The 27,557-nt window shown below is 40.2% G+C and overlaps 1 protein-coding gene across 3 annotated transcripts in view; it reads right to left on the bottom strand.

The window, feature by feature from the left end:
* Nucleotides 1-534: 534 nt before the first annotated feature.
* The window catches only part of bptf (bromodomain PHD finger transcription factor), a 34,805-nt gene continuing 7,782 nt past the window's right edge, over nt 535-27,557 (bottom strand). The window contains exons 3-31 of one of the 3 annotated variants that reach the window (XM_077500962.1): nt 27,195-27,415; nt 25,785-25,970; nt 25,517-25,663; nt 22,395-22,565; nt 22,177-22,256; nt 21,623-21,975; nt 21,204-21,335; nt 20,967-21,096; nt 17,653-17,788; nt 17,321-17,560; nt 15,580-17,083; nt 14,983-15,107; nt 14,668-14,796; nt 14,263-14,416; nt 14,043-14,166; nt 13,669-13,930; nt 13,035-13,165; nt 12,894-12,951; nt 12,580-12,809; nt 9,535-10,606; nt 7,632-8,983; nt 7,476-7,558; nt 7,073-7,298; nt 4,418-4,941; nt 4,149-4,325; nt 3,870-4,062; nt 2,593-2,677; nt 2,311-2,497; nt 535-1,314 (exon numbers count right to left, since the gene is read on the bottom strand). In XM_077500962.1, coding sequence (XP_077357088.1) covers nt 1,278-1,314; nt 2,311-2,497; nt 2,593-2,677; nt 3,870-4,062; nt 4,149-4,325; nt 4,418-4,941; nt 7,073-7,298; nt 7,476-7,558; nt 7,632-8,983; nt 9,535-10,606; nt 12,580-12,809; nt 12,894-12,951; nt 13,035-13,165; nt 13,669-13,930; nt 14,043-14,166; nt 14,263-14,416; nt 14,668-14,796; nt 14,983-15,107; nt 15,580-17,083; nt 17,321-17,560; nt 17,653-17,788; nt 20,967-21,096; nt 21,204-21,335; nt 21,623-21,975; nt 22,177-22,256; nt 22,395-22,565; nt 25,517-25,663; nt 25,785-25,970; nt 27,195-27,415 — 8,449 coding nt within the window. In that variant the 3' untranslated portion in view covers nt 535-1,277. Of the gene's footprint in view, nt 1,995-2,310; nt 2,498-2,592; nt 2,678-3,869; nt 4,063-4,148; nt 4,326-4,417; nt 4,942-7,072; nt 7,299-7,475; nt 7,559-7,631; nt 8,984-9,534; nt 10,607-12,579; nt 12,810-12,893; nt 12,952-13,034; nt 13,166-13,668; nt 13,931-14,042; nt 14,167-14,262; nt 14,417-14,667; nt 14,797-14,982; nt 15,108-15,579; nt 17,084-17,320; nt 17,561-17,652; nt 17,789-20,966; nt 21,097-21,203; nt 21,336-21,622; nt 21,976-22,176; nt 22,257-22,394; nt 22,566-25,516; nt 25,664-25,784; nt 25,971-27,194; nt 27,416-27,557 lie in introns of all 3 variants that reach the window. The other 2 variants (XM_077500971.1, XM_077500980.1) reach the window with 2 other exon arrangements.

The raw sequence follows: 27,557 nt of genomic DNA, 5'->3' as shown, positions 1-27,557 counted from the left end.
TTAACTTGACCCAGATGATCCTATTGGCCGTTACGGTGCCGCAAAGTCTGATGATTTTTCGTGACAATAAAAGCTGCTTTAACTTGACCCAGATGATCCTATCTTCTCAAAATTTTACACATTTGATGAGAGTCCAGTCCTTAAGACATCTACGAACTTATATTTCACCTACTGATAGCGCCACCTAGTGGCAAGTTTTTCTTAATTACTGTAACCTTCAACATTTTGACAGACCAAAAATGGGCAAACTTTTGTGCTCGTTCAAAGTTATAATGAACCAAGTATTTAAGGTATCAATGTTAAATCTGTATGTAACATTCTTTTATTTTTAAAAGACATTTGTTAAAATAGAAAAAAGAAAAAAAAACATTTTAACTAACAAACTTCAGCATAAAAATAAATAAAAACAAATAAGTGGAACTAATGCAAGACATTACACAACTTTTGACAATGTAAACGCTCAAGGGGCCAGATTACAGAATTATTTGCCAGATGCTGCTATAGCTTATTGACAGCTATCATCAAAAATAGGAATGACAATATTTCTGCATTTTATTAACTTCCATATACATCCATATTTCCTCGGCTGTAATACAAAAAAAATCAAGTCAAAATGTGACAACTTTTTTTTTTGTTTTTTTTTTTTTACAAACAGAACAGTAAACTTCAAATACACAGACTCATCATTCTTAAGTCAGTCACTATTGCAGAGCATGGTAAGAAGCCTAAAGAGCATCTACTGTTGTCCAGACACGTAGTACTGAACTGTCTTCTCATGCCATGATGCCACTTCAGCCTGAACAATGGAATACAAAAAGGATGTAGACACAAAATATTTTAGTATGCTCAGTAAAACTCAGCCATTATCTTCAATTTCCTACTTCTCATTGAACAAGGCGACCATTTGCATGGCCAGAGAGACTTTAACAAGTACAAAGAAAAAGAGCCAAACATGATTTAAAAAAAAAAAAAAAAAAAAAAAAAAAAAAAGTACATGGAAACAGAAGCGCTCATTGAGTCTTTTCTCCGAGGTAAAGTTTCTTGTGAAATGCCAACTCGTCCGTACAGTTCCGCTCATGAAAACAGGTCCAAAAACGGTCCCTTGAAGCTGAAATGGTGCACCTGACCAACTCTGTGAAAGGAACAGTACTTGGTTGCGCACTTTTGTGAGCGCATCCCCAACACAGGACGTGCGTCACAGAGAGCCAGTTGAGAAAACTCAAACGTCTTGGCAAGTGCATTTTGCTTTTCAGCGTTTCACCATTGTGCCACGCTCTCTAAGAGGATGAAGACTGTAGCTTGTTGTTATGAGACCTACAACATGTGGAGAGAGGGCGAAGTTGAGAGGCCTTCACATGTTCTCAGTTGCTGTAAAATGTGGACAATGATCACGTGCACACACAAACACACAAAAAGGCCTCCCTTGGAAGATGATCCTACAGCCATGTTGGATGTTATGTACTGCTAATGCCTTTTTCCTTGATGACAACTTTTTTGCCAACGATTATTTTTGGGACGCAGCAGAACAGAATGACGACTGATGTTGCTAACATTTACTCTCATATAAACATTTGCTTAAAAACAATATATTACAACCAACTGTACAACAATATACATTAACCTTAAACACTGATCAAACCAAAGAGGTGGAGCCAAATGATACTTCTCATAAATAAGTCGAATAAAATATGCAGACAATATGCTGACTCAAACCCAATCTTATTCAACCAAAATGTACAGTACACATCAGGAATGAACATAAAATGGGTAAAACGTAATTAAAATCCCCCGCAAAAACGCGAACCACCGCGTGTTGATTAAGACTAATAACTTAATGCGGGTTGGACAAAATGCATTGTCATCATTGAACTGATGGAGTAATGTCAACATGGCTGCCACGTTATGGTGATTATTGAACATTCTTGCCATGATTATTAGAGTCAAGCATCCAGTCCAGACTCCAGCTAGACTGGCCCATTTAAGAATCTGACAATCTGCAAGACAGAAGAAAATGGGATGGCATAAATCAAAGGCATGCAGCAAAGGTGAACAAACCCAGACATGGTGGATGTTGTAAACGAGCACATCGTGAGCATCATGTCAACTTTTTTTTTTTTGTTTATCTCAGTTAGTTCTTCATCCAAGCCAAACGCAGCAAGGAAAGCATCTCCTACTGTGAATTCATGCAAGCCAATCATACAATTGCAAACATGAGTGAAACTGATGCAATAGAAGAAAGCAAGTGGTCGGACCAACACATTACAGCAAGCAAACGAATGGTGCAAAAACAAAAACACAACGTGGGCTTACCTGCCAGCTTTGAAACATTTGAGCTTCTGTACAAAGAAGCCTTCAAGCACCTCCGCACACTGGAAGAAGGGCGTGTCGTTGGGGTTGTAGTAGCGGCAGTTGTCAAATATTTTGGTCACGTCGGCCACAAACTCTGTGACCTTGTGGTAATGGCGCTTGTGTAAACGGCTTTCCATTGTGGAAAAGTCTGCGAGGGAGAAGGATTAGATCAGCCATTGGGCGTGTTTCACACGGGCCAAATTGGATGCCAAAAACACGATCGGTGGGCGCACTTGTTCTTACCCATTGGTTCCTTGATGACGCGATAATAATCAGGTGCATCATGCGGATCCACTGGTTCGAGGAAAGGCCACGCCATCTTGTGAGACTGTTACAATGGGAATATGATACAAAGTCACACAAATGTGTTTTGTGACTGGAACCATGGAGAGGTGGTGGATGGGGGTGGTTGTCGAAAACGTGAAGGTTCACCGTAATCAACAGAATAATAATGCCTACAGGAGTTGCCAAGTTGACATGGATGTGGATCAAGTGTGACGTCATGTCACGCATTCCACTGCAAATTACAGACTGTAGCTACGCCCATAAGAACGCAAGAATGTGACTTTTTTTTTTTTAAACATATGTGTATTTTGGTTTTTTTTTTTTCCTGAAAGGAACACAAGACATATGAAAAATTAACCAGCCATTCTAATAGGAGTGTGATGATATAGCAATATTGTGATAAATCGTGATATTTTGTCTCCCCATAGATTATTGATAGGCCTAAGCAAGTATCGAGATATGTGTAGTTAATATACAGCCACTATAACGGCTCCATTGTTCATTACTTAATGAGCAATTACTAGGTGGGCCGCTATAGGGGGAGCACTATGGTGGACCAAAACTGCCAAAATTCAAAATAAATAAATGACTAAATAAATAAATAAATACATGACTAAAAGTGAAAATAAAAATGGATATAAAACGAATATAATTCGAAAATTATATCCCTAAAAATAAATATAAATGGAAATAAAAAGAGCAAAAAATATATACATAAATACATTTGTATTTAATTTTTGAATTATATTTTTTATATCAGTTTTTATTTTCACTTCTTGTCATTTATTTATTTAATTATTTAGTCATTTACTTATTTTAAATTTTGGCAGTTATGGGCTGTACTGCCAAGTTGAAATGTTATTCAAATGAGGGGGCGGTCCTAAGCGTATCTTGGGTTGGACTCCACCGTTGCAAACTGCCTGTCATTGGTCGAGTGAGCAGCTCGGCGAACAAGGAAGTCTCGCCGGCTTGCAACAGAGAGCTCCAGCAACGGACGACTATATTGTCCACTGTCTGCTCTCACTTGTTGTCGAGCTCAACTCAAGTTGCAAGTTAATGTGACAGTGGACAAGATAGTCGTCCATTGCTGGAGCTCTCCAGTAATCATGATTTCAATTATTACCAAAATAATCATGATTAATATTTTCTTCAGAATCGAGCAGGCCTACTTTGACTGTGATTCATTTGTTCCCTTTTTCATCTTGTTTGTCGTGAGCATAGAGTAGGCTGCATACCTGTAAGGAACGTAAAATTCTTTTCAAGCCCTCGTAGTCTTTGTCAGTTAGTGGCGTGAGAACAGTCATGGCGTCTTCTGTCGACTGACACTGCGGGCAAACGTACACGTCGATGTGATTGGCCTCACTCTGCAGGATGCCCACACAGCGCCCGTGGTACCAGTTTTGGCAACGGTCACAGCCGATGTAAAACCTGAATGGGGGTCGTTTGGGGGTAAAAAAAAAAAATCAGGAATTGTTCATTAACATCGGACAGGTAGAGCGTGTAAAAGACCGTACTGTGATTCGTCATATGGCGTCCGGCAGATGCAGTAGAGCTCCTCCTTGTTTGCTCCTTCATGGCCCCGTTTACAATCATTACACACAAAGTCCTCCAACTTCTTGGCTTCCTTCTCAGTGATGCCCACACAGGCGCCATGGAACCAGTTGGAGCACAGGTCACACCCTATGTAAAATCTGAGAGCAAAGACAGATTTGTCTCGACAACACCGGAATTAAATAAACATGAGCTTTCAATGTCGCTTGGTCTGATGTACAGTAGAGCTTACTTGGACTCATCGTAGGGTGTTTTACAGATACAGTACAGTTTATTGTCCTTCTTGTGATCCTTTGAGGTAGAGGAGAGCTTCTTCTTTTTCTTGTGTTTTAACGAGAAGAGCTCTCTGTCCTTGTCTCTGTCCCTTTCTCTGCCCTTCTCCCTGTCCTGAGGTTGAGAATGCTCTTGTTCTCTCATCCTCTCCTTGTCTCGATCACGTTCTCGGTCTTTGTACCGATCCCGGTCTTTGTCCCGTTCTCGTTCCCGTTTCTTGTCATGATGCCGCTCCTTATCCCTGTTTCTGTCTCTGTCTCGCTCCTCTTCGCGCTTTCGTTTATGGGATGAGCAAGGGGGTCCTGCTGTGCGGTTGCTGTGAGAGGAATGTGTTGAGCGAGAGGGTTGAGAAGAATGTGAGGAGTGGGAAGAGTGGGAGGAGTGGGAGGACGACTTGACCGCCGCAGCCGCGGCCTGGGCGATGGCAGCTCGGGCTTTCTCCTTTTCTTTCTGTAGCCTGGCAATGTCCCGCCTGAGCTCCTCCTGAGTGTAATGAGAAGAACCATCATGATATGACAGAGAATTAGTCCGTCCATAATTGCATTTGGAAATTTGGTTCCCCTTCATTTTAATGAGCCAGCTTTACAAGGAGCATCCAATTGACCACAGATATGGAGGACCAAAATTAAAAAATAAATAAATGACTAAATAAATAAATAACTGAATGAATAAAAGTGAAAATAAAAACATATATAAAATATAATTCAAAAATTTAATGAAATAAACCAATTATAAATCAATCTCTCTCTCTATATATATATATATATATATATATATATATATATATATATATATATATATATATATATATATATATATATATATATATATATATATATATATATATATATCCATCCTTAAATAAAAATACAATACTAAAAATATAAAACTAAAAAAAAAGATTAAAAATTAAATAACATGTCGAAATAAACAAAAATAAGTATATAAATAGAATTACATAACAATCAATAAATAAAAATGACTAAATAAATAAAAGTGAAAATAAAAAGGGACATAAAATACAATTAAAAAATTAAATACAAAAACTAAATATAAATGGAAATAAAATAAAATAAATATAAAAAACAAGCTTAAAAAATGAATATAACAATAAATGTTTAAATAAATACAAAAAGAAATATATAAAAATAGAATTAAATATCGATCAATAAATAAACGCTTTGCTCTCACATATATTTATTTAGTGCTGCAGTCATTGTCATGCTGTATTCACACCAAAAGTGGAGAAAGGCGTTTCGGCGGCGTGAAAGTGCGTGGGGCGGCGCAGAGGACGTGATTGGTGCGCAGCAGCGAAAATCCGCACACTCGCATATTCGCCAAAGTAAAAAAAAACAAAAAAAACAAAAAAACAACAACTTTTTTTCGCATTTCACCTCGCGGTAGCCAATAAGATTTGAGTACTGGCTACGTCACACACAGCATCCTCTCTGTTGTCACCCCGAGCGCAACATCACGGCCAGCCGGGAAAGAATGGTGAGCAAGGAAGTAGTATACAAGTGCTGGTAAGTGTATTTACTTGCTGTTGAATTGTACCGAAGCAGCAGCAGTGTTTATCATCCATGCAAAAGCTATTTTTAGCGCAATTGCCAGCCGCCAGATTGCCACTAAAAAAGCGAAAGTGCTCTAACGTACCTCAAAAATGGAGAAAATAGTGCCACGGCTGTGCAGTCCCAGGAAAGAAGTGGAAATAGCTGGCAGTGCTCACTTTTTGTTGACTCGCTAAAGTGCTCTACGGTCGTTGTTCACGAAGGGACACGCCTCCTCCGCTCCAGTGCGCGCGAAAGCACGAATGAGCGGCAATCGTTCAAAAAAAAATTATACGCGGTGAAACGCTCGCGAAGTAAGCGTTTCAGGTCACCTTTTCGGTTTTGGTGGGAACTCAGCATCAGGTCGAAATATTATTGAAATGAGGGGGCGGTCCTAAGAGTGTCTTGCCTTGGGCTCTGCTGTTGCAAACTGCCTGAGTGAGCGGGTCGGTGAACAAGGAAGTCTCGCCGGCTTGCATGGAGAGCTCTGCAATGGACGACTATCACTGATAGGCAGTTTGCAACGGCGAAGCCCAAGGCAAGACATGGTAAGGATCGCTGCCTCATTTGAATAATATTTCGACCTGACAGCGTCTGCAGCATGAAATAAATAAATGTGAGAGCAGTGCGTTCATTTATTGATTGATATTTTGCGTTTTTATATATTTTTTTGTATTTATTTCAACATTTATTTTTATATTTTTAGAAGCTTGTTTTTTATTTTTGTATTTATTTTTGTTATTTTTATTTCCAGTCATATTTATTTTTTGTATTACATTTTTTAAATTATATTTTAATATCGTTTTTAGTTCACTTTGATTTATTTATTTAATCATTTATTTATTTTTTATTTTGGTAGTTTTGGTCCTCCATTCATAGATGCTGTAATTCTGCTTATTGCAATGTAGCAGTAACGTAGTGCAGCAAAGTACAATTTGGCACAAGTTGATTATAAGAACAAAATGTTTTCCTTCCATTAGCAATTCCTGTAATATTTAAGGCCAGAAGTCTCTTTATTTTGACCCATTCATTCAGCTTACTTTGAAACGAGTTGAATGCATGCTAACCTGCACTTGCAGCTGAAGGTCCTTGTCCAGCAGAGCCCTCTTTTTTAGAATCTCAGCCTTCAGGTGTTCTTTGTGCTTGTACAACAGTGCCGTCAGCTTGGTGGCATTCTGCTTGGAGCGTTTCTGCTCCACCACCTCGTCTTTCTTTCTCTTCTTAGCCGCCTGCTTCTCGTCCTTCTCAATCTTATCGAGAATGTACTTCATTACCTGGTTGCATACGATCATTCTGGAGAAAGTAGACAAGACCAGATTATTTTGGTACACTTGGAGAAGTTTTGCAGCGGCTGTGAAGTGAAAGACTGTTTTTAAACAACAATTAAGAAGGTCGTGAGCACAGCTGTTCACCAGAAACAATATTTAACACAAGAATAATGATGATGATGATGATGACAAAGTCCCAAACCTCTGGTTCTCCTCTCGCTCAGCAGCAGCTTGAGTTTTCCTCTGTTTGAGCTGTTCCGCTGTAACGCTCTGCTTCGCTCCAACCTGAGAGCGCCATAAAAACACCATCAGTGCTGAAATGTGCTGTAACAGACCAGTCATTGTTTGACAGTCTCACCTGTTTATGAAAACCATCTCCTGGGCTCCCAGCCAACTGATTATGATCCTTATGCTCCTTTTTATTCTCTTGGTGTTTTTTCTTCTTTGGTGGTGGTTGTTGCTGTGGCTGCTGTTGTTGTTGTTGATGTTGTTGCTGCTGGTCTCTGTGTTGCTGCATCCTCTGAAGTTGGTCCTGCAGGCTCGTTGGTGCCTGTATCGTCACCATATTTTGGATTTGGTGGGCCTGAATTTGACCCCCAGTCTGCTGGATCTGGATAGGCAGTTGCAGTTTGATCTGCTGGGGAACCGCACCACCTTGCTGTTGTGCCTGTGCTTGGATCTGAGCTTGGATTTGGGCCGCGACATGAGCTGGAAGCGCTGACAGCAGTTGGACTGGCTGCTGAATTCCAGGAACAGTGATAAGCTGATGCCTGATTGAGGGCTGGACATGAAGCTGAGGCTGAGCTTGAACATGGGTTTGGTTTGGAGATTGGAACTGGACTTGAACCTGCGCTTGTAATTGTGGTTGAGTCTGTACTGAAACTTGGGTTTGCGACTGCGCTTTGAATTGAGTTTGGGTTGGAATTTGACTTTTAATTGGTGAGTGACTCTGAATCTGAGGTTGAGGCTGAATCTGGTTCTGTTGCTGGAACTGAACCTGAACCTGGGGATGCAAATGGGTTTGGATCTGGATTGGAGTCTGAGGCTGTTGCTGAGCCTGAGTTTGCATTTGTGTTTGAAGTGCACCTTGTACCTGGGACTGGAACTGGGGTTGGACTCTTGGTTGGTGTTGTACCTGAACCTGTGCCAATGTTGGCTTTGGGGACTGAAACTGCACCTGGGGTTGAATTTGAGGAAGCTGCTGCACTTGGGGTTGGGACGCTGGCTGAGATTGTGGCTGAAACTGAACTCGGATCTGGGGGTGTATTTGCGCCTGCGCCTGGAGATGAGATGGCGACTGAATGTGTTGCATTTTTTGGACTTGGCCACAAGGCTGGACTTGAATCTGTGCACAGATTTGGGTTTGCGGGCGGGGCTGCAGTTGATTGAATGCTTGGGGTTGTCTAACTGTAGTCACGACAGAGGAGACTGGCAATGCCTTCATTTGAAGCTGCACAGCAGAGAGAGGAATCTGAGACACCTGCTGCACAGACACTACTGCTGGGTGTTGGACTTGAGACTGCAAGGAAAGAGACGCCTGAGGCAGTGGGGAAACGGGTGTGGAACCTGATGCCAGGGTGCAGGCAGGAACCGCAGTTAGGGCAGGTGGACTGGGAATGGTTGCCTGTTGAACAGAATGAACTGGAATCTGGGCTTCACATGAAGCTGGTTTCCAAACCTGGGGCTGAGCAGCCCTCTGCTCTATTAGCGCTACAGCAGGACAGGAAAAAAAGATGAACAAATTAATGTACAAAATATTCAAGTCAATAACGTGAACTCATTCACTCCCAGCCATTTTCAATGAAGCAATCCCCTTTGCTCCCGGCTGTTTTACTGGATTTTGATTGATTTGGAAGGCCAACAGAACATTGTGTTTTATTGCTATAAAAACATGGAACCTACGAAAATAAAGATTAGAATCTCTTCTTTCATCACAAAAAAGTATATTTCTATCTGTTTCCGTTTTGCAGCACTTAGCATTAGAATATAGATGTTTCATCATTATTCCCAAATCTGCTTAGAATTGTGGGGAAACAGCTTGTTTTCATCATGGCCCTGGTTGATCTCTTATACTTTGCTGCCACCTGCTGGCCGTTTTTGTGATTATTACCATTTCTTTCACACATTCTCTGCAGTTGAGTGGCTGCATATTTGGGACACTTAAATCATTTAAAATAGAATGTATTTATATATTTTTGGGAGCAAATGAGTTAATCAAAAAAAATGCAGATTGTGGTGCCACAACGTTGCAGGCTTATTACCTGGCACTGAAGGTGTTGTATACGTGGCCGTGACTGGTGTGACCACAGCATTTCCTGCGGCAGCATGAAGAGGAGGAGGAGGAGGAGCTACGGCTTGAATTTGGGTTAGTGCTTTAGCGGGGGACAGGATGCCAATTTGATTGGATGCCCCAGCGATGACAGGACCAGAGGTGGGAGTGACAGCAGATGTTGGAACTTGTTGTTGAACAGGTGAGGGGCGAGATGTAGAAACACATTGCATTTGGGTCGCGCTACCATACTGGACAGCAGAAGCGCCTGAGAGAGGGACAAAAGCAGAGGCAGGGGCAGTAACATGCATCTGGACTGGAGTTGATGTGAAGGTTGAGGAAGTAGTCAAAGTTTGTGGTGGGACCTGGGACTGGGGTGCAACTTGTCCTGCGACAGCTACAGACATTACCGTTCGATTTTGGTCTGATATTTGGGTTTGGATCATAGTTTGCCCTGCATTATGTTGGGAGGCAGGCACAGACTTTGCCACTTCAGGTTGTGCTGGGGTCGAGACTATTAAGGAGGATGAAACTAGTGTTTGTGACAAAGCCTGGGCTGCAACAGGGGATAATTGTGATGGTGGCGCTACAATGTGGGGTTGTACTGGAGCTTGTGGAGGAACTTGCACTGTTGTAGGAACAGAAGCTGTCGGTTGGGGATGTATAGGGACAGAGGCTGGTGTTGAAACCAAATCTGGACTAGGTTTTGAAGAAAGAGGTGAAATGGGTTGCGTTGGAGCAGGAATAGGGGCTACCATTTGCGTCTGGGTCAAGGTTGAAGGAGTCGTTTGGACATTAGACATAGCAGTAGTTGATATTTGGGTTTGCGGGCTCTGTGGTGCAGCAGGCTTTGTGGGAACAGCTGCAGCGGGCGCTGAAGTTGAAACTGAAGACGCCGACATGGGCGTGAAGAGGAAGCGATGGACTTGGCCATTGGGCATAGCCGCCTGCATCAGTTGCTGACCAGGGGAAGGGATGACGGTTACACCCTGTGGGACAATTTGCAGTTGGCCCTCGGTCTGGCCTTGACCCTGGATCACCACCGTCAGACCGGGATTTCCTTCCTGAGATGGTGAACAAATAAAATATCACATTATACGCAAGGTGGGTAAACTCCCTTGGCATGTGTACATCAAAATGCAATCTTTGAGACATTCTAAGAGGTTCTTAAAATATGGGGTAAATGAAAGAAGCTAGTGTGTGTGAACCTCCGTTCCCAAACTTAATTCATTCTGAGATTTCGTTCTGAAACTCATACATTTAAAAAGCAAATTTCCGTTGCAAAATACTCGACTGTGCAAAACAAAGTAGAACAGAGTGTTCCACGTGGATACTAAGGGTGTCACGATTTCGATTTTTTATCGAAATCGATCGAAATTACGTCACGATTTCGAGCATCGAAATAGAAGAGAGGACACACGATTCGATGCCCCCCCCGCGCCCGCCGCCACCGCCGCCACCGCCACCTCCCAGGAAAGCAAATGAGACGCAGCCATTCAGCTACTAGCTAACGGCACTTGTTAGCTGACTTCTCCTGCAGTCATGATGGCAAGCGCGGACAGACACAGCAATGGTGCTTCAAGCCGCTCCCGCTTCTCTCGTCACCAGTTTGGAAACATTTTGCGTTCCCGGTGAGTTATGTCGACAACGTTCACGTTGTCGATAAAAAGACCACAGTTGCAAGATATGCTATGTGCGCGTACTGTACTCGGCCACGGTGTTACGCCCGGCTCGTCAAGGGGAAGGGAAGTAACACAATAACAGAAAATATAGAGTAGATAAACACGGGTCGACTTTAACATCTGAGTAGTTTTAATTGAAATTTCAGGCAGGGGTTTGACAAGGGAGTGAAAGTGGAAGGTGAACAAATAATAACCGCATTTGACAGAACTGACAGAACGGAGGAGAAACAACACTAACCAATAGGGGTATAATACACGGATACACAATAGCGTCGCGCTGGCACAGTCGTCCAATCGGAGTGTCGCGCTGGCACAGTCGTCCAATCGGAGTGTCGCGCTGGCACAGTCCTCCAATCAGAGTGTCGCGCTGGCGCATTCAAACTGAAGTACCATTATACGGGCACCAGCCGACACAAACACACACATACATACTAGGGGAGCGGAGCCGGCGGCGGGACATTTACGCAGGCATCACAAAGATTTAGATTTATCAAATTCAACTAGAAGTGGGAAAACAACGGTCCAACCAACTATTTCATCCTCATTTACAGTGAAACTTCCACACACTTCAGCTCGCGCGAAACGCCAGATCCATAGGTCTATTTATAGCAGCAGACCTGCAACCTTGGAAAACGCTGGATTCAAACATTTAATTAGTGTACTTGAACCACGCTACAGTATGCCCAGCAACTGTAAATGTTGGGATATAGTTTGTTCAGGCTGTATTTGTTCCATGACTTTGGATACAATATATTTTTTGTTGTTGTTGCACATTGCACATTATTTTAAGAGGAACGCACAGCACACTGTTGTAACCAAAAACAGTCAATAGATGGCAGGCACCCACTGTGACTTTTTGTTTTTGTTTTTTTATTTTTTATTTTACACTTCAGTAAGAACAAGACGGTTAACTTTATATTGTAAATAAATTCTTTGAATTTGATCATTCCTGCCTAATGTCAATTATCATATATTACATAAATTTACACAAAAATAATATGGAAATTGCATCACCTATATGTAGCCGATCTTTTGAAATAAGATTTACTGTACAATGAATAGAACCAATGATCATAGACTAGCCTTAGCCTACAGAAGCATATGCCTCTGTGTTATAAAGTGGGGGAGCGAAAAAAAAAAAAAAAAAAAAAAAATCGAAAAAAAAATCGAAAAAAAAATCGAATCGTGACCCCAAAATCGAAATTTAAATCGAATCGTGGAGTTGGCGAATCGTGACACCCCTAGTGGATACCGTATGTGTTCATAAACTTAAACAATATTTATTCAAAAATATTCGTAAATCAATTTGTGCCATTGTAGAACTTTCAGCGTTTTAAAACGGGCCCCGCACTCACCTCAGCACTCTGTGTTAACTGCATGAGCTGCGCCATCGTGAGCTTGACTTGGCCCTGCTGTGGTCTACTGGGCTGAGAAGGAGTCACAGGACGCTGCCCAGGCGCTGTGGTGGTTGCGCAAGGCGCAGGAACTGCAGCTCTCAGAGCTTCCGTTGTCTGCACGGGAGTAGAGCCAGACACCGCTGCATATCCAACTTGACCTTGACCCATCTGGACCTGTTGGGAATGGCCTAATCGAGAGGAAATAAAAACAGATTTTATTTTTTAAGGCATGAGCCCCAATGGCTAAGTGTGATTTCAAATTGAAAGAATACTTTGTGGAGCCAATTTAGGGCTTGCTCCAGGTTGTGTTTGACTTCCTGCTTTCATCATCTGGAGCAAAAACAATAGTAATCATTGTGCATGTCTTGCATTAGGTAAGCTTGAACAAGGTTCAAGTGTAGAAGACAAAATACCTGTTGTTGCGCAGATGAAGCAGAGTTGGTAGCTCTAAGGTTGATATTGCCAGTTGTAGGATGGAGTGTACTGTATGTCCTCAAGTTTGCGGGTGGCCCAGATGGGAATATGCTTGTACATTTCTGCTCATCTGTCAATAGAAATGACATGAACAGTGGTGCACTGCAAAGTGAGAGAATAAATAACTTGCAAATTATACTCATGTATTTGATTTTAAGTTGCTGTTAAAAAAATAACGACGTGAAATAAGTATGTATAGTATATCAACGCAACATACTTAAATGCATGGTTTTGATTCCAACCAAAATTACATATATAAAACAGTTAAAATATAACTCAAATATTATGATTATTTGTGATTATTTTTTCCAGTTTGTTTATTAAAATAAATAAATAAATAAATAAAAAATCCTCATTACGATTAGATATTACATTTATTTACTTGCATTCCTAAAGAGGGGAAAAAATCTAATGGTTAAATTTTAAGCTTAACAGACTTCCAGTAAGAAACCAAGAGTCAGTATTAAACTACTAAAACTGGTCAGAAATGCAAAAACAATTGTAATTTTACATTTTAATCAAATAGTCTCGCAATTGGCATTTTTGATAGATGGGTTGTATACACAAGTTTACCTTTATTACTACTGGTCTGCCCCTGTCTGACCCAGGTGGCAAAAGACTGGTGGAAGTTCTTGTCTTGCTGCAAAGAGACTGGAGAGCTCAATTTGGAGGCCAAAACCATCTTGGTTCCTGATGTGACCTGACCGGTTCTCTGGCCCGTGGACATAGGTGTACTAACAGAACATGAAGTGCTGGATGATGAGGTCGTGGTGGTTGTGATGCTTGTTGTTGCTGCTGTTGCAGCTGTGGTAATGGCATGGTGCTCAAAGCGTTTCTAAAACGACACATGGAGTGAAACTTTACTTTTATATTTTACTACCAATCTGATCAAGGTTTTCTAAAACCGCTCAAAAGAAGCCAACTGCTGACTTGTGCTGTCTTCTCACCTGCTGTGCAGCCATTCTAGTCTGTTTAAGCTGATTCTCCAAATGCGCTTTGACATCCTCCGCACTCTTCAGGGTACTGACCGTCTTAGGGGAATCTAGTCCCTGTGATTTCTCCTTCTCCATTCTATAAGCACAAGGAAAAGGGTAAATTGTGCTACATTTGTAAAATGCTGTTCCATAATTGTATCCCAAACTGTGTAAGTTTATCTCTGACGCTCACTTTTCAGCAAAGGCTCTGATCTCCCAAAGCTCCAGATCCTCTTCAGGAATCCACGTCTCCACGGCAATCGGACCAGTTGGCTTGATTGCCTCCTGTTTCTTGGGCCTCAAGGCACTTGATCGTAGGCCTTTCCTTTGTGGAGTCGGAGTTTCGGCTGATATGATAGGGAAAACGTTCATAAAGGGTTGTTAAAACTATAACAAATCCTGGCCTTCACTACATCTTCAGCACACCAAGCAACATGGCCGAACGAGGTTTACGCGAACAAATTAGCAACACACACCAGCAAAAACAGCTGAAGCTGGTGGACCGGCCATGAAAACAAATTGCAGCACCCCAAGCAGTGTGCCACAGTTCATTTTCATTGCTTGGTGTGCAACGGGCTGCATCTACTCTAAATGTTACCTTTTGGAGTGTCCTTGTTTCCAAGCGGACAGATAATCTTCCTGATACAGTATTCTGAGTAGATGCCGTAAGGCCCCACATCTCTGCGTTTTATGATCTCTGTTGTGGTGACATCTGTGTCTGTAGTTTCTGGGGGGAGGGGAAAAAAAAAAAAAAAGGAGCATAAATACATTGCAACACAGTATCCATCCATCCATATATAGCACTTGTCCTCTCTGTCAATTTTGAGGCAGGCATGCTGACCACAATCCAACCTTGAAAGGAAAAACAAATGAGCCATTCTCAAATAAAGATAAACCGGGGTTGACTTCCCACCTTTGCGTGTTAGTCCAACAGCAACAGAGGGCTTCACAGCCATGTCGTCCCACCTTAGACAGGCCCAGAGTAACCTGAGCATCAGGCTAACTCCTGCCAGCGATCTCACAGTCTGAAGACGGTACCTAAACAGGGAACAATTAGGAGAATCTGCATATTTAAGAGACTATAAATATAAAATACATTTATATTTATAGCCTTAGAGAATATGCATTGCGATATAGTGTTCCCTCGTTTTCCTCTGGGGTTATATTCCAAAACATACCCGCAATAAATGAAATCCGCGAAGTAGTTAGTATAATGATTTACATTTATCATATATGTTTTAAGGCTCTAAAACCCCTCACCACACAGTTTATACACTTATCGGGGCATGTAATAATGATAATAATGATAATAATAATGATGATAATAACAACAACAACAACAACGCATTATATATATTACTGTTAAAAAAATAAATAAAAAAAAAGCGTGTAAAATTGCACCAAAAAGAAATAATCTGCCGCGAAAAACTAACCGCGTCATAGCGAGGGAACACTGTAAACATCTCAAATGTCAAAATGAAGAAGAAAAAGATGTTGCTGTGATGCCAACCTCCATGAGATTCCAAATGTAGGCCGAGGTGAAGGGTAGGGCCAAATATCCGGTGCTGGCTTGGCATTGTAGTTGAAGATGGGAACCTCTCGGAAGCCTCCTCGCCTCGCCAGCCTCTTCAGGTCATCATTAGGCAGGACAAAGATGCTCTTTTTGCTGCTTTTGGTGACAAATTTGCGATAGGATGGCAGGGCTGTGCCTGATCGTGCCTTCTTACATTTGGTGAACTTGAGAAGACTGACTCTGTCGCTGGTGGTATACTCTGTGCTTATCTTCATGGAACTGCTTGTGGGTGAGGCTGCGGTGGCCAGCTTTGTACTAGTAACATCTGCACTGACAGGCTTTGACCTTTGGGTGACTTCCGACACTGGTTTATTGGTGGGGGTTGGAGTGGGAGCGACTATGTTATTTGCTGCAGAAGTTTGGGCATTTTGAGACTGTAAGACATTTTGCGTGGATGTCTTTACATCATCTGTACTACTGCCGTTGTCAGTACTAAGACAAGAGGCGGTTGAAGTTTTAAAACCTACGAGTGCATCATTATTTACAGCATTTTGAGGCTCCCCTGTATCAGTGGCATGATTTTCTAATTTGGGGATCTTTGGGGGAGGTGGATGAGCGTCATAGGAAGCATCATTTTGGGACAGACTTCCATTCATTAGCGGCTTGACAGGCTCTTTGTCATCAACTTGGACTGGATTGCTTAGGTTTGAGTTGATATTTGAATTTGAAGGAACAGTTTCTCCATTCACCTGCTCTGGATGGGTCTTGCTTTGCTCAGCTTCCATGATGGCCCCATCAGTCTGCCTACTGCTTTGCTCCATTTCCTCATAGCTACGTTTCTTTGTGTTCTCTCCCACTGGTGCCACCTCTTGCTTCTCAGATTTTTCCTGGCTTTCTATTGCTTTGGATTTAAAATTATTTTTACCATTGCGCCCAGTGCTGCCTGCGGATCCTCCATTCAATTTGTTGTGCGCTGCAGCACATCCGCTACTCTCATGAGCATGACTGCCTTCTCTCTGCATGCTGTGATTGACTGCTGTGGAGTCCAATCTGATTTCCGAGTTTAATTTAAGCTCATTATTTTCCTGATCAAAGTCAAGTTTTTTAACGACGGGGTCCTTCCCCTGCATGCCACCTTCCTTTTCTTCAACTTTCACACACGTACCCACAGCAGGCAGTTGTTTAGCTTCAGTCTTGACTACTGAAGTGGACCTTGCGGAAGCCATTTTTGACAGCAAGGCTGCCTGTCTCAACCGCTCCAGTCTCTCCTTCTCCTCCAAAGTGAACTGTTTGACACGCCGCTCCAAGAGTCCATCCAGTTTGGAAGGCCTTACCTTCTGTTTATAAGCTGTTCGCAAATGAAATCCTTCGCTGACATTGACAACGTCATATGAAGGATTCAGTGCAGTTGTCTCCTCATTGGGGAAGTCAGCTTTCTGGATTGGCTCCGTTTTCACAGGTTGCACAGTAGGTGAGGAAGAGCCTTCGTTTACAACATTTTCTAGAATAAACAGGACAGTAAGATAATGTAATGTCTGAAGAGTGATAATGTTTTACAAAATAGTATAGGGGAATTTAATCCAAGGCAATTTTTTTGAACAACATCCTGACAACTTAATGCCCATACAAGTGTAAAAATAAGATAACCACTGTAATAATACGTTAAAACCACAAAACACTCTTCAATCTTCCTCTTCAAATGACAAGGGTGTTGAAATTGGTCAAATTAGACGCTTACCTTTTTCTTCATCTGAAGCTGCAGCTGCAGCATTCAAACTGGGTTCAACCTCCATTTTGCTGTCTTCTTCATTTTCTTCCTCCTCTTCTGCAGACTTTACTTCCTCTTTTGATGCCTGTTCTTGTTCTGGTGAGGTATTTTGAGCTGGCATACTAATGGCAACCTGCTGCTTGACCTCTGCCGTGCTTTGAGTGGTCTCCATTTCATCTTCTGATTTTTTCCTTTCCTTGCTTATTTTGGCTGTTGTGAAGACAGAATTAGATATGCAACTGGCATCTGTAGGGCACACAGTACTGTTGTTTTTCATAAGAACACTTCATTTCATTCCTTACCTTTCAGTTCTTTTCTGTAGTTTGCATTTGTGTTTCCTGGTAATTTAGGAACAAAACGTGTTACGCGAGTCTTACTGACCCAGCTCCAGCCACCATACCCAGTCACTCTGTACTCCTCACCCTTCTGCTTCCACACCTAATCAGAACAACAATAGTACAAAATACTATGATGAAGCATATGTTTATTGTGTGCAAATATAATTTGAATATGTATAGACATCCATTAGGATCATTCGGACATCACAGATGAAAACGATACAGAGACATTCATCCAGCCATTTCTTTTTCTTTCACAGTGGAAACTAGATTACCACACATATGGGTCCGCATGTCGGAAGGATTAATTTTGAGTTATTGGACATAAATGTTGATCTTGAGATTATAGCCTCGTTGAGGTCTCTAGTTTTATTTCCCAGCAGCACAAAAGTTAAAATTGTAATAGAAGTGTATGAAAATAAGCAATTATTAGACAGTATGCATCGTAACTAGGGAGTGTTTTTAGCCTAGCTGCTAGCTAGCGCCACGTCTTGAGAACCTGTTTATTAAAAACAACATGGATTTCCTCGGCTCCAACGTCATTCAAAAATGATTTATAGAAATGTTTTTGGATATGCGGTTCTGATACTGGTTGGATGGATGGATGGATGGATGGATGGATGGAGCAACCAAAGAAGTTGAAAGACACCATAATGTGAAAACAAAACAACAACAAAAACTGTTGAACCATCATAACATTTTCATTTTCTTTATGTGACCAAAAGCATTTGAAATATAACATCCATTAGGGGTGTTCCATATCATATCGTCTACGATATTACCGGTGTATTTTTTTGGGTTATAAGAATTTGAAATATCGCGAAATTGAGGTGATGACATAATGCATCTTTGTGTCAATTTGGAAGTACACACGCCGTTCGTTTTGCTACAAGAGGTCAGATATAATGCTAATAATAATAATAATAATAATAAATAAATACATAAAAAAAACAAAAAAAAAAAAACAATCATTTGTAAATTGTGCAGGAAAACTGTTGCCGTAAAGTTAAGAGTATGCGGAGACTAAAGACGAGGATGACATAGAAGCAGCTCATGGTGTTGGGGGTGAACAAAAGTTCATTAATTACTGGAGCACTCGATTAAACACACTCCTTAAGGAAAAATAAATACCTAAATAAATAAATAAATAAATAAATAAAAAAACAAAAACAAAAAAAAAAAACAGACGGTGGTTGCTTAATATTGAAGCGGTCGCATATTATTTGGCCAAGACAAACAATCCGCGGTGTTTATTTTACTGTGACCGGTAACTCGCCAGCTAGTTCACGTGAGTTTGTGATGCTAACTGACCACTAAGCTAGCGTACTCTCAATGAGACAGCATGTGCGATGCTGTCGCACAGTGGCGTAAACATGCACATTTGTGTTTTTTAGACCCGCTAGTAGTAATGTCTACAAGCAATCACGGCATTTTATCGCTCCTCTGATTAACCAATCAGAGACATTCACGACAAAATAACGCTCGCAGGAGGGATGCCGGTTGCGGCAAAAAATAACCACTGCCAAAAGAATCAAAGAGGGAAAACATTTTTTAACAATACACTTGCCTGCGGTGTACAAAGCATAACACCACAAACTAGCTGCTACCGCATCATTGGCGATCCCTTCCTACAACACGAGGCTCAACCACACAGGAGAAAATAATGGACTTTTTTGACTCATGCAATTTGCCACTGACTTCTGAAGGTATGTGCTTTCATTGTATTTGCTAAGTAAATGTGCTTTCAGCAATTATATTACAATTCGCAGTGTAAACACTATCTGGCCTGTTTTTATTTAGATTTTATTCCATTACAGTTGCTATATTTGCACTTTGTTTATATTTCAATTGTGGGGCAAAAAGGTTGGCTTAAATATTGTTGCTGCAATAAAAAGTGCTATTATTCCGAAGTGCCAATCACAAATCTATTGTTCAGTAATTATTACCAATATGGTCAAAAATATCGTCACCGCAAATTTCTTTGAAATATCGTAATATAATTGTTAGGCCATATCACCAACTCCTACTTCCATAGTAAGTTATCAACAAAGTCCCAGGCCACAACAATGGCAAATAATTTTAATTGACATAAAATTATTAAATCATATTTTCCACTGCGGTAATATGACCTCATTTACGCAAGAAAATACTACAAGGACCAAACATAAAATAACCAAACGTTGGCCTCAGAAGATGAGTTGTAAGCATAATGTGATATTCAAAGTTGAGGCTGATGTCATCTGTTGAGAGGTCAAACTCTCTAAAGATTTAAAGCAGGATTGCTCAAGTCCGGTCCTCGAGAGCCCCTATCCAGCCTGGTTCCATGTTTCTCTCCACCAACACACCTGATTCATGATCAGGGTCATTATCAAGCCTCTCCAGAGCTTGCTGATGAGATAATTATTAGATTCATCTGCTTTGGAGGCGAGAGACATGGAAAAAAGACTGGATAGGGGCTCTCGAGTACCAGACTTGGGTATCAAAATACTAGGCAATCCCCCTCTTTATCCTCTTTTAAAACGCATCTTAAAACACATCTGTATTCTTTGGATTTTGGCGCAACATGAGACTTATTTTGGTGTTTTGTGGTGTGTATGCATTTGATGTTTAGTCTACTTATTTATGCATGTATTTATTTATTTATTCACTCGCCCACTTCTTATTCATTTACTGATGTAAAATGTATTTACCTATAAAAAAAAATAAAAAAAATAAAAAATAAAAAAAATAAAAAATAAAAAAAATAAAAAACTTGTATACGCACTTCAAAATGCTTGCTATGTTCTTGTTTTGTTACCTTATTCTTTACTGATATTTATGTTTATGTACAGCACTTTGTATACAGCAATGCCTGTTCTTAAAGCGTTTTATAAACAAAGTTGAGTTGAGTTCTGTTGGAAAGGGTTCAAATCTCAGACGATGGCCTTATCTGCGTTTGGAAATGACTTTCCACTGATTTTAACAGTTCCTGAAAATTTCAGGTTCATATATTTTTCTTAAGGCATTGGTTGCTCTGGACATTTGAAAGATGCGAGGACCAAAACTTTAAACTCGATTTTCTCAAAACTAGGGATTTCAACCTGGCAACATTACAACTGCTGTAACTTTGTCAATTTTGTATGTCCATGTATTATATATAATTTTAAAGGGAATTAAGTGCAGAATTCAAATATATCAACTTTTTGACAAATAAGGACCCTTTTGCCATATAACAAGGTGGTGATAATAATTTTACTTTTGATTTACTGCATAAAATGCTTTAGTAGTTTCCATCTTACCTGGTGTTTGATGTTAACGCTGTACTTCACCCACGTGGCCTGCTGCAGTGACTCCTCATCCTCCAATTTTTTCTCCCGCTTCTTCACTTTCTCTTTCTCTTCACGCTCCATGGCGGTCATGCGGTGTAGCCTGAGACAGGAGAAGTTCCTGTTTAAAATCTCAATAAGTCCAAGTCACAGATTATGTAGTACTATTTGAGTGTTACACAGTTCCTGTAGTAACAATACACATGTAACCTTGTGTGTCCGAGAGACTCTTTCCAAACAGGCAGCATGACAACTGGTTTAATGGCACACTCCAGTATGGCCAAAGCCAGAGCAAATTCCCTCGCTTTGCTGCACATTTGCACTGCTTTGTTCCAGTTGGTTCTAGAAAAGAATAACAGCACAGTTTTGTTCATGCACTTACTGATTTTGTCAAAAAGAATCATACAGACAACAGCTGAAAGCTTCACATGAAGGTTGGACTATCTTAATGTACCATGTGTGTGCTGATCAGCTCATCGAATGGTTCATGATTAACAGAGCTAGTTCGATCTTCTTTGATGAAGAACATCAATATGTATCCACATACAATGTCATCTTCTCAAATTCTTGTTTTTGTTTGCCTACTTAGTTTTTATAAGCAAGCAAATGTAAAATCATCCAAGCCTAACCTGTGTGATGCCCAGTTAAGGTGCATAAATGGTGGTGGCACGTTGCTTTCCAGCTGGATGATGTTGAAACGCAGGGTGGTGATAGTCAGGCTACGGGATCCATAGATGGCACCGTTCCACTTGAACTCAGACGCAGGCGTCAAGCTGAACTTGTGGGAGAGGTGGCGCCTTTTGTCGTGGTCCTCCCGGTGCTGATGCTTGTTGAGAGCCAGGACGTTGGTGCTGTACTGGTTGTGGTAACCCCTATATTTACCTTCCTGACCCAGTTTGAACAAGTTGTTCAAATTCAATGCAAGGTCACTTTTGAAAAAGCTGGAATGTGAGGTTTCTCCATCAGAGTGCACGGGGGATGACTGAAACACAGCAGGAGAAGTTTTTGTTGGCTAAATAATGTCACAAATACTCTATTTGATTTAATCATTAGTAGCAGCAGCTTTGGTGTTTGTGTAAAAAAATGTTAAGCTAAGTACAAAACTGAGAAACACACTAAAAAAAAAAAACAACACAACTATTGTCTGTTTTCAAGAGTTTTTTTTTCTCCACACTTGCATTACCTCTTTGCTTTTCCTGGAAATTTGATTAATAGATTCCAGCACTGATCCAGTTGCTCTGTTGCGCTTTTCATTATACTCTTCTGTCAATCAGAGAGCAGATTGCATTACTTTAGTGCAAAAAACAAACCAAAACCATCCCTTACTTACAAAAAAAAAATTTAAATACTGCAGCAGAAAGTGAAAATGACTTGTCATAAAAGGTTTCCTCCTTCACTTACCCGTCCCATCTTGGCTGGTAAAAGAAGACCGAGAGGACCTCTCAAAGAGGTCCGGCTGCTCTGGTTTCCTGGGAGTCCCGCTGTCGGAGACCCGACCACCTGCTTCTGGTTGCTCGTCAAGGGTTTGTGCTTGCATGGATTCACTGCTCCACTTGGTTTTTGTATTCTCATCTTGAAAAATAAAGTCAAATAATATGTAAAGTGAGCTACAGTCAAGTATTACTGGTGCAAAGCTCAATATAATAGAAGAACTTATCGCAAAAGAAAGGACTACTGTACATAATGACAACAAGATTTGATGGTGTTTTGCTGTGCACTTGCCACAAGGCCACTTTTAGCAAGCAGGAAGCAGGTAGGGCATCAAAACATGCTTTTATGTGACCAAAAGTACTCTACTGAGCTACAATTGTGCTTATTGGTCTCCATTGATTAACGTCTTTTTCAAGATGGTAAACGGCAACGCCGCAGATAATTTGTACAACATGACAGGAATCATGCACTAAAAAATTTAAAAACAAAACAAAACACCAGTTTCAACTACAGGGTAATCTCAGTGAAAAAACTCAATTTGTATCGCTTCTCAGCCTTTTGACTAAGATCCAGTGTGTGTGGAAAAATTTAATTTGTTAAGAGCCTCAAACTAGGGGTGCTCAATTATGGAAAAATTAATAATCACTATTATTTTTGCAATATTTGAAATCCTGATTTTGCAAACAATTTTTTTTTATGGTACAAAACATTTAAAAATATGAACTCTTTGACCGCCAAAAATATTTAATAATGATGAGTAAAATCATGATGTATGCCGCCATAAACGTTAAATGACGTCAACTATTTTATTTTATTTTTCCCCTTTTTAAATCAATGGGCAGTGAAACATCTAAGTCAGTGGTGTCCAAACTACGGCCCACGGCATATACTAAAAATAATTTTTCAATGCTGTAAAAAAAAAAAAAAAAAGAAACAAAAGTGGATTAAATGTTTCAAGCAAAGACACACACATTTTATTTATTTATTTTATTTATTTATTACAGCTAGTAATTCGGTTTCAGAAATAAAAATGTTTTTATCCACTTGTTGCTTCGTGTCAAGGTCAGATTTGTGAAAACAACACATTAAATGAATTGTTGTTGTTGTGGTTGAGAATGTCGAGTTGGGATTCAGTGGCGAGGCATATCTATTATAGTGGCACACAGGGGTCACTATTTGCCTTGTGATTGTTTTTTTTTTAAAATTAATTTATAATTGCTTCATTGATTTTTACCATGTTTAATACATAACTAAAAAATAAAATAAAAATCAAAGTGGCCCTTGCAGCTTTCTGCATGTGGGCTCTCAGAGGAAAAACTTTGGAGACCCCTGGTCTAAGTGCACCGCTGCCTGGTCCATGGGTTGTGGAATCAAAAACACTTACTAACTATGGTCAGCAGATGGCAGTATTCTCTTTTCAATGGGATGCCGGTGTATGAAATTACAATGAAACATGACGAAATCTGATGCAATAGAACGTTTTCAATGATGACATAAATAATCAAAGCCCTTGTCATATTAAAGTTTTTTTGGGGCACTAAAAGAGTTAAGGCCAATTAAAAAAAAAATAAATAAATAAATAGAAACACTGTAATTATTTAAGTTCCTTTTGGACCAAACAGAATTTATATATAATTATATTAATAATATTTATTTATTTATTTATGTTGGCAAAAACTTGAAGTTGGAGTACAGCATGTGCACCGTGCAGTAGGACGATCATTTATGTTTTGGTACAAAACAAGAAAATGTTTAAATGTAAATAACAAATAAAAAATAAAAAATATAAAGACAACATTATGTGAAACACTATAATCAACAACATTTATTAAATTAGTTATTTTAAAATTTAAGAAGTTGCAAAGATGAATTTTAAAAAACTCAAAAATTTGTATTAATAATCTTTCCTTACGTGTATGCTGATTTTGTAATTGTAGAGTGTAATAATTGAAATTGTAATTGCATTTCGATTAATTGCACAGCCCTACCACAAACCAAAGTACTTTTTCCAATTACCGGTAAAATGAATGGAAGTAAATAATCAGATACAGAACAACGTTGCTTACACACACAGCGGGCACAGATGCCCGGACGCTAGCAATGAGCTGCCTGACAACCCTCCCACAATGCAGCTCTGGTGGCTGTTCCTCCAACTGCCACACACGTTCAGGCTCTCAAACGAGAGCTCTTCGGAGAAGCCAGAAGCGCGACACTTTCCAGTACGTCCTAATAGCACAATCAATGGTGCTTTTCACTTTATTGATATACTAAGGGCTAATTTAGAAACAAAAGGAAATGTATATCTGTATGCATTAGTATATGAGAATGATGTTCACATTGTATCAGAAGACCCAATATTCCATGGGGATGTTGTGACTGTTTGCAAAATGTGGCAATAATTGTCCAAAAATTTTGTTTGTAAACCAATTTGTTCGTTGATGAAAGTTCGACAATATTTCCAGTGGCTAATGTGTAACTTTGAGAGTAAATTACACAATTGTAGCATCTTGAGTCAGGTGTGGTTCATTTTGAGTTAGACACGTTTTAGACCTAATCACATAAATTACAGTAATAACATATAATACCACAAAACACCGCTGATTTGAAAAAGTACACTGAGCAAAAAAAATGTCTTGTGAAATCTGTAAAAGAAAAAAAAAACTCTCTCTCGCCCAAGACTATTGAGCAATGATGGCAATGGTTAGCATTAAGGTGGCTGATAAGCAAGACAGCATATGGACTGATGAGCAGGGAAGGGGAGGATTGATGATAGGGTACAGTGAGGTATGGCTGATGAGTGGGTTAGAATATGGTTGAATGAGCTGACAGGTGAATGAAAAGGCTCGGGTATGTTTAGTGTACCGATGTGCAGACAGTCCTGTTAGCAGTGTAATCAACAGTGTAGAATAAGCTTAATGGGGTAAGTTGCTAAGATTATGAATTGGGAAGGGTTTAGTTGGCAGGTGATGCCCTACATCAGCCAGGTGAGCTGTCGGGTATGTCTCCAGTGATTTGTGTAGGTGGAGGAAATGCTCTGAAAGGCTGAAGATGCAGCAGATAGCCACACAAGTCAATCTTTGACTGGAGAGTACCTGTCCTTTCCTGCTTTGCCCCTGGAGGGGATTCCCCTCTCTCCTTGGCTTCTATGTTTGAATCAGGAAATTCAGTTGAGTCCTGGGGGGCTGAGCTGGACTTAGAATCAGACATGCAGCTCTCCCGGACATCAACTGGAATGATGGCTGCTGCCGCACGTAAGAATATATGTACGGGTTTTTATATACCGTATATAAAACGTGTTCTTTCCATAGACTGCACCTGAGTGAGTAAACAAAGTGATGTGCATACAATGATTCAGTTTACCTGATGAAGTAATGGCCTCCTTGGGCTCAGTGTCTTTGTGCTCTCCATCGCCAAGCTGTGAAGCGACTTCGGCAGAATCCCCCACTGTCTGCTCACAACTGGTTTCTTCTGCCGGATTCACTTCCTCTGCTTGCTTCTTTGCTTTCCGTGCTTCCCGTCTGATCTTTAAACGCTCCGTGACCGTCTCTATCATAAAACGGGCACAGACAAATCGATATGTGATTGAACTATTTGGACACGTGTAAACAATCAGAATATTGAGTCCTAAAAATAAAGAGTGAATTCAGTGAGAATTCATTTTTATACAAGCTTGAGAATCAATCTTAATAGTCTTAGTCTATTGTGTTTGTGTGTATTTTGGCCTGTAAACAGCAATCGTTGGGTAAAGCCTACATACCAGGGCTTTAGACCAACTTTTCACCCTGGTTGCACAAGTGTGCCCAAATTTTTTTCTTTGGTGCACACGGTAGTTAAGACTAAATTTTGACTTCATGCTGGTTGTTCTTTGTTAGACTAGACAGTACATCTGATACAACTGAATTTGTAGCACCTGTGCAGGTAGTAACCAAATACTGTCGTGTACTTCACCTTGACCCAATTGCAGATAGAATTCTCAATTATTAAGGCCTTCTCTACTATTAACTTGGGATGTAACGATATCCAAACATCACGATCTGATATTATCACGATATGAAGGTCACGATACGATAATTATCACGATATTGTGTGGGGGGGTTGGTGATATTTAAAAAAGATCACCATATGGTTTAAAAAAAAAAAAAAAAGCTCATACTAAAAAAAAAGTACAATATTGTGCTTTTGTACATTACAGCAATGAATATAAACCACCTACAATCTCTAATAACAATATTGAGGCACTTACTTGCTAATGCAAGCACACATTGATCGCTTCACAAGCAAATTAGGTTCCCCTTCATTTGACAATTAGCATAGATTTTAAACATAGAAGGCCAAAACATTCCTAATGAAATTTAAATTGCACTAATAAACTAGCCACTACAGGGTGCTAGAACTTCACAAATGGAAATCAACCTGACTTTTTTTAACAGATGTGGTCCTTTTAAATATTGTGAACACGACGACGACGATATTATGGCAGTTTTAATATCACAATATCACGATATTGCCCTTATCGTAACATCCCTACTATTAACGCAGCCCCAGCATGAGGATGTATAATGATTTTGAGCTTCTGTCATTTAAAAAATAAAGCTGACTATGAGTCAGTATTTCAACATTCCATCATAACTCAGCTCAGAGGTTCAGACAAATGGAGCATAGTGCAAACACATCATATTAACACAACACAACTTGTTGACCAAGTCGCCTTCACTAAATAATCAATAGGCACATGTCTATCCATGGTTACACTTCATATCAATTCCGTACCGTTGGCAGCAGTGAGGAAGGCTTTATTGTTTCCACGAGCTTTATTGGTAAGGTCCTCTGTGATGTCCATGTGAGTTTGAACTTCCTCCTTCATCTCCTCCAGACTGGCACAAAGGTCCATCTCCCAGTACTCCTTATCCAGACACTCAAGGAGTTCTTCAAACTGGACTCTGCTGCTATAGTACCAGATCTTTTTCTTCTCGTGTTCTCCATCCTCTTCGCTGGCAAGGAAATGACATGAGATGGGCTGGTAAATATAAATGCAAACCAATACAGGTGAATGATTAACTATTAACAGTACATGTGTCGCTAGTCACCAGCCAATTGGATAGCACATAAATACAAATAACTATTCAAAGTCAA

The sequence above is a fragment of the Festucalex cinctus genome, chromosome 1 (assembly GCF_051991245.1).
Source record: "Festucalex cinctus isolate MCC-2025b chromosome 1, RoL_Fcin_1.0, whole genome shotgun sequence".
Lineage (NCBI taxonomy): Eukaryota > Metazoa > Chordata > Actinopteri > Syngnathiformes > Syngnathidae > Festucalex > Festucalex cinctus.
This window is presented reverse-complemented; position numbering and strand designations above follow the sequence as displayed.